Below are 7454 nucleotides of genomic sequence, written 5' to 3' on the forward strand. Positions count from 1 at the left end.
TTTCACAAAAACATTCATAATTGCTAAAATAGTAGTTTGTGAATTGTGTTTAGTAACAATGATGTTAGTGAAGAGTGGAGACCCCATGTGAAATTAATTGATGTATTATAAATCACAACCTGTTATTTCAACAAGATGTGAAGCTTATTGTGTTTGTGGGATAAAATGATTTCAACTAAAGCTTTTAACATGGTTACATATTTTAAAAATCTAACCCTTAGATTGCATGTTCTTTATGTTTTTAACATATATATCAAATTTTGTTTAAATTGGATACTATTTATTATTCAATCGAATCAATCCATGAACCTATTTTTCATGCATAATTTAAGACTATAAATTTGAATTTAAATATTTGATTGATAATATAATTATTAATTTTTTATTTTCTTAAAATTTTGCAAACATAGAAAATTTAATAAGAACCTTCATAACGTTTCAACACGGCTCCAATAACAATACCCAATTTGAAGGTTTAACTTTAAGAATAGCATTAGCAGCGGTGAGCTGTATGTGCCTATAGCCTAAAAATTGAAGTGAAACGTTGGTTTCATATTATTATAAGTTTAGTATAATATACTAAAACAAAGAGTCATTTGTTTCATTGGAAAAGATGAATCGACCAATATGATAAATTTAGGAAAATATTACAAACATATAGCAAATAATTATGTGTTCCCTTAAGTCCAATAATTAACAGGAGATTACAATTAAAGAAAATAATAAAACTTAGGTACAATGATCATTAGGTTTTTCAATTAATATCAAAAAAATAACAACATTAGGTTTAATTTTAATTGAGAAAGCTAACATTATTTATCCTCATTGATCAATACAATCATGTATTTGAATCTAATTGAAGAATGTAATGTAGAGAATTTCAGAAATTATACCTAACTTTTGCCCCAATTCAAAGACAGTTTAAGATCCAATATACCAATCTCTTTTTTGGACAAGTTACCTTGTTGAAGGATTAAGTTCTGTAATCATATTCATATTGACCATTTCAACTGAATAATTTGATTCACCCTCCCTTTGAGCTAATTCAGATGTCAAACACTCCTTTAGTTTAATCACCACCTCACTCATGGTTGGCCTTTCAATGGAGGTGGAAGACACACAAGCCATTGCTATTTCAACAACTTTCCAAGCAGAGTTAACATTGAAATTTCCATGCAACCTTGGATCAACAATATTTTGAATATCTCCTTTATCAACTATGATTCTCACCCATTGGCTTATGTGAGTATTTTCACGAGATCTTTCTATCACACGTTGACTTGTGATTATCTCCAATAGAACAACTCCAAAACTATAAACATCACTTTTCTCAGTCAACCTATATGAAGTGGAGTACCTGCAAGCCAATGCATGTCACACTTAAAAAAAAAGTTGTAATTATTAGAAGTTTAAGTTTCAACTCATTCCCATTTGTCTTTAATCGGTATAAGGTTTGAATCTATTTTCTTTTTTGAATTGGTCACATGCTTGGGATCACTGATACTTATAATGTATTTAACAAAATGAATTTTGAAGATAAGAAATAATCTTAAGTAAAAAAAATACTCACTCAGGATCAAGGTACCCAGGGGTGCCGGCAACACTAAAAGTTGAGACATGAGTGCCACCATCAGTTGGGAAAATTTTGGAAAGACCAAAATCAGCTATTTTGGCATGAAAATTTTCATTCAGCAAGATGTTTGTAGTCTTCACGTCTCTATGTATTATAGGTGGTTTACATCCATAGTGCAAATACTCCAATCCTACATTTTTATAGTCCAAATCATTTTTAGAAAAAATAAAATGAAATCTTATTAAAGATAAAGTTAAGCAAATCAACTCATCACTCATGGCTAACCTTGTGCTGCGTCCATTGCAATGTTCAGCCTTGCTTCCCAACTCAAGATGTTATTATTCTTACCTGCATCCATATATGAAATTCCTAAGCGTTTCTAGTTCTGTGATTCAATTAAAGCAATCTTGATCATGCGAATATTAATGCAAGAAAAATTTAGAAAGGGAAATTGTTTTCTATCTTTAATGTTGGATTATGTCCTCTTTAGGCCCAAGCTCAGTTAGGTCGTATTTTATGTTGTACATATGCACTACTAGTCGTAGACTATGCCAATGGAGTATGGATACCGGACACCTCTCTTAAAAAAAAATAATAATAAAAATTGATAATATACTCAATTCCTATTGAGAATCAAATAAAAATTGGAATAATTTAGGTTGTTTGTTTTAGATAAAATTAGTTGATGGGGCTTAATCATTTTTAGCTTTGCTATTTGTCATTTTGATCAACAATATTGTTAAGGGGGATTAAGTGTATTTTTATTGAATCAAATTGTTAAAGTTAGTAAATAGATATATACTAGTATTTTTTTATTAAAAAAAAAAAATTGGGAGGGCCTCCCAAAAAAAAAAAAATCAAAAACATTCATAATTGCTAAAATAGTAGTTTGTGAATTGTGTTTAGTAACAATGATGTTAGTGAAGAGTGGAGACCCCATGTGAAATTAATTGATGTATTATAAATCACAACCTGTTATTTCAACAAGATGTGAAATTTATTGTGTTTGTAGGATAAAATGATTTCAACTAAAGCTTTTAACATGGTTTCATATTTTAAAAATCTAACCCTTAGATTGCATGTTCTTTATGTTTTTAACATAAATGTCAAATTTTGTTTAAATTGGATATTATTTATTATTCAATCGAATCAATCCATGAACTTATTTTTCATGCATAATTTAAGACTATAAATTTGAATTTAAATATTTGATTGATAATATAATTATTAATTTTTTATTTTCTTAAAATTTTGCAAACATAGAAAATTTAATAAGAACCTCCGTGACGTTTCAACATGGCTCCAATAACAATAGCCAATTTGAAGGTTTAACTTTAAGAATAGGATTAGCAGCGGTGAGCTTTGTGCCTATAGCCTAAAAATTGAAGTGAAACGTTGGTTTAATATTATTATAAGTTTAGTATAATATACTAAAACAAAGAGTCATTTGTTTCATTGGAAAAGATGAATCGACCAATATGATAAATTTAGGAAAATATTACAAACATATAGCAAATAATTATGTGTTCCCTTGAAGTCCAATAATTAACAGGAGATTACAATTAAAGAAAATAATAAAACTTAGGTTCAATGATCATTAGGTTTTTCAATTAATATCAAACAAATAACAACATTAGATTTAATTTTAATTGAGAAAGCTAACATTATTTATCCTCATTGATCAATACAATCATGTATTTGAATCTAATTGAAGAATGTAATGCAGAGAATTTCAGAAATTATACCTAACTTTTGCCCCAATTCAAAGACAGTTTAAGATCCAATATACCAATCTCATTTTTGGACAAGTTACCTTGTTGAAGGATTAAGTTCTGTAATCATATTCATATTGACCATTTCAACTGAATAATTTGATTCACCCTCCCTTTGAGCTAATTCAGATGTCAAACACTCCTTTAGTTTAATCAACACCTCACTCATGGTTGGCCTTTCAATGGAGGTGGAAGACACACAAGCCATTGCTATTTCAACAACTTTCCAAGCAGAGTTAACATTGAAATTTCCATGCAACCTTGGATCAACAATATTTTGAATATCTCCTTTATCAACCATGATTCTCACCCATTGGCTTATGTGAGTATTTTCACGGGATCTTTCTATCACACGTTGACTTGTGATTATCTCCAATAGAACAACTCCAAAACTATAAACATCACTTTTCTCAGTCAACCTATATGAAGTGGAGTACCTGCAAGCCAATGCATGTCACACTTAAAAAAAAAAGTTGTAATTATTAGAAGTTTAATTTTCAACTCATTCCCATTTGTCTTTAACCAGTATAAGGTTTGTATCTATTTTCTTTTTTGAATTGGTCACAAGCTTGGGATCACTGATACTTATAATGTATTTAACATAATGAATTTTGAAGATAAGAAATAATCTTAAGTAAAAAAAATACTCACTCAGGATCGAGGTACCCAGGGGTGCCGGCAACACTAAAAGTTGAGACATGAGTGCCACCATCAGTTGGGAAAATTTTGGAAAGACCAAAATCAGCTATTTTGGCATGAAAATTTTCATTTAGCAAGATGTTTGTAGTCTTCACATCTCTATGTATTATAGGTGGTTTACATCCATAGTGCAAATACTCCAATCCTACATTTTTATAGTCCAAATCATTTTTAGAAAAAATAAAATGAAATCTTATTAAAGATAAAGTTAAGCAAATCAACTTATCACTCTTGGCTAACCTTGTGCTGCNGGACTTAAAAATTCAAAGAAGATCCATTTTTTATTACCTCATAAAAAAAAAAAAAGGACTTAAAAAAAGGTCTCATAAAATTACCTCAACGTGGTAACCCAACCCAACACAAGTTGGGCTAGTTTTTAAAGTTACCATTGGTTGTGTTGGGTTGACGTTTCCTCAATCAAAAAGGCCACGTTAGATTGAAAAATAACCCAAACCCAATATGAACATTGCACACTATTATCAATTAGTTGCTGGCTTATTCTGAATATCTATGTTTTCTTAGGTATCCAACAGACGTTTATGATCGCGTTTGGACTCCCTTCAACTACAATTCGTCTACAACTTTAAGTACCTCACTTCTTATTGACTCCCAAAGTAACAATTATTACCAACCACCTTCCATTGTTATGAGTACTGCTTCCACTCCAATTAATGTTAGTGCTCCTCTGGAGTTGAATTGGAATTCGCAGAATGCTACTTCCTCACAATACTATGTATACATGCACTTTGCTGAAGTTGTAAACCTCAAGCTAATCAGTCCAGATCATTCAACGTTACAGTAAATGGGAAGTTCTTTTATGGACCTATTGTTCCACAATACTTGTACACATCCACGGTGTACAGCACATCCATCTTGGCGATTGCCCAAAATTATGATCTTTTAATCTTCAAAACAAAAAGTTCAACACTGCCACCTATCCTCAATGCACTCGAGATATATTCAATTAGAGATCTCTCAAAACCAGGAACAAACCAACAAGATGGTATGTTTTCTTCCACACATGCATGTCATCTAGTGCCTCATTCTATTTTGTACTTTTTTTTAACTTATTTGGATGCTTATGAAAATGTTATAGTTGATGCCATCACAAAAATCAAGTTAGCATACGGAATACAAAGAAATTGGGAAGGAGATCCGTGTCTCCCACAAGCATACTCATGGGCAGGTTTAAATTGCAGCTATGAAAGTATTAACCCACCTAGAATAACATCCTTGTAAGTTCATTCATTCATCTAAGCCTTATGAATTGGAAACTTATTTTTGAAGTATCTCTTACTGTGAAATTTAAATTGAATCAGGAACTTGTCCTCTAGTGGATTGACTGGAATGATATCTGTTTATATATCAAATCTCATAATGTTACAATATTTGTAAGTATTTGCAATTTACTTAATTAAAAATGTAAAACATGATAATGATTACCAAATTGGCTTACAATTTTTATGACAAGGTAAGTGATTTTGTCATTTCAGGGATATGTCAAACAATAATCTTACTGGATCAGTGCCTGATTTCCTTTCGCAATTGCAAAACTTGAGGGTCCTGTAAGTTGAATTTTAAAGATTGTTACCAAAAAACTTCTTAATTTGTTAGAAATGACAAAAATCGTAATGCACCCTACCTTTGCAGAAACTTAGAAAAAAATCAACTCACTGGTACTATTCGCTATTTTTTTTTTTTTTTTTTTTGATATTGGAATTTTTAAGTCCATTATTTAATAAATAATTACAATTTATACAGTCGATTTTAACTTTCTATTTTCATCAAAAGCTAAGTGTCAAAATATCAAAATAAACAAAAATAACTAATTTAAGCTAAGTACCAAAAATCCAATATGAATTATTCTAAGGAGAACTAAGGTTTGAAACTCCCCTCCTCTTTTATGTACCAATCGAATTATTAAGATAAAGTTAAGTCTTATATAACTTTAAGTAATATTATACCGCTTAATAATATTTTATTTAATTAATATTTTTAAAAACCCATGGTTAGATTATATGTTCTCCTTATTTTAACACATATGTTAAATTTTATACAAATAAGATGTTATTAATAAATAATAACAAATGGAACTTAAAATTTAAACATTTTACAGATGAGGCAGATATTCATCACATATCCTTTTTAAATTTTGCAAGCACAAAGTGTATTTGAAGAAAATATATTCTAACACTATATTTATCAAATTTCATGACGGCATTCTTTATGTGGCCAGATCTAGAAAATGAAATTTTAATGGTGAAATGGACCTCATACATTTCAATCAATATGGGGAGCATTCAATTCCGATCCGTTACTATATATATATATATAGTGGTTCAAATGATGTAATCTTATATAAAATGACTCACCTGTATGTTTTGCCAGTTACTGAACCCACGTCCAAGCGAGCGAAGAGTGCCAATGATCCAGAATTTGATAAATACGTCTTATTGCTCAATGGCCTTAACTCTATTGCCGATATAAATGGCACCCCGAAGCCCGTGTTTACAAGACAGATTTGTAAATAATTTTGATATGGGACATGTATGAGCTCCGTGGAGAAATCAAGGGACATATCTGTTATGTTGATCGTATCCCACATATTCACTCCTAGATGAATATCGAACTGTGGTAACTTACTTAGTCCATCATAATTCCCATATAAGAAAGTTCCTCGGATCAGATACTTAGTGCCTTGCGCAGTGCTTATGTTGTAACAGTTTCGGATTCCTTGAGGAAAGCTTCTGAGATTCCATACTTGATGTTGAAAGCCATCTTTATATACAGCTGATATCTGTTGACTTATACCAGTGTCTATGAATGCCGCATCCGAAATGTAATTTATGCCTGTTGTTGGCTCTGAATAGCTAGAATTGGCTGGTGATCCACAGTCTATGCTTATGAAGCCTGAGACAAATTGATAGAATAATACCTTAGCTATGTGATTAGCTCAATGATATATTCAAGAATTTAGATTATCATACCTGTTTGATCCTGTGCATCAACTAGATGTATAAGGGCAAAACCAACAAGAAATGCAAGGATGAAATGTTTGAAGCTCCCCATCATGACCATCTAACTTTCTTCTGGCTTATAGGAACACTAGTGCAGAAATTTTCTCCATCATCTAATAAGTACTTTAATAAAGCAGAATATATAGTTTAACAACTTTATCAATTGTACTCATAACTAGATGATTTTCTCTAGCAAGCTGACAGACTATCAAATTGTTTAATTTATTTGCAAAATACGTGCAAAATTTATTTGTTTATTTTTTTAAACTCCGAGCTAGTCAATGAGAATAATGGAAACATGCATGGGTTAAACATCTATAATACTCTGAAGTCTGACCTTAGTCTAGAAATTCATATTCATACAGTGTATGAAAGTCTTTTCCTTTCTTTATG

At 30.7% G+C, this 7454-nt stretch overlaps 2 protein-coding genes across 2 annotated transcripts; one reads left to right on the forward strand and one right to left on the reverse strand.

The window, feature by feature from the left end:
• Positions 1–4567: 4567 nt before the first annotated feature.
• Positions 4568–5755, forward strand: LOC112002079 (probable LRR receptor-like serine/threonine-protein kinase At1g05700; the record flags this gene model as incomplete). Its single annotated transcript, XM_065766536.1, is given in 6 exon segments — positions 4568–4808; positions 4811–5047; positions 5141–5279; positions 5364–5435; positions 5538–5609; positions 5695–5755. Coding segments are annotated over 6 exon segments (822 nt in total), but the record flags the coding sequence as incomplete, so codon positions are not given.
• A 613-nt stretch (positions 5756–6368) lies between these two features.
• On the reverse strand, positions 6369–7197 carry LOC136064610 (probable LRR receptor-like protein kinase At1g51890). The gene is made up of 2 exons (XM_065766541.1): positions 7032–7197; positions 6369–6954 (listed from the first exon to the last, which is right to left on the reverse strand). Exons 1-2 carry the CDS (start codon positions 7120–7122, stop codon positions 6413–6415), a joined length of 633 nt encoding a protein of 210 aa, XP_065622613.1. The 5' UTR covers positions 7123–7197; the 3' UTR covers positions 6369–6412.
• Between the last annotated feature and the right edge of the window lie 257 nt (positions 7198–7454).

This window comes from Quercus suber, unplaced genomic scaffold (assembly GCF_002906115.3).
Source record: "Quercus suber isolate HL8 unplaced genomic scaffold, Cork oak 2.0 scaffold_715, whole genome shotgun sequence".
NCBI lineage: Eukaryota > Viridiplantae > Streptophyta > Magnoliopsida > Fagales > Fagaceae > Quercus > Quercus suber.

What these genes read in the sequence shown, in the direction of transcription:
- LOC136064610 (XM_065766541.1), bottom strand. Translation starts at nt 7,122, where the DNA reads ATGGTCATGATGGGGAGCTTCAAACATTTCATCCTTGCATTTCTTGTT. An exon ending in TGATGCACAGGATCAAACAG is followed by an intron (nt 6,955 to 7,031) that starts GTATGATAATCT and finishes AATTTGTCTCAG; the next exon opens with GCTTCATAAGCATAGACTGT.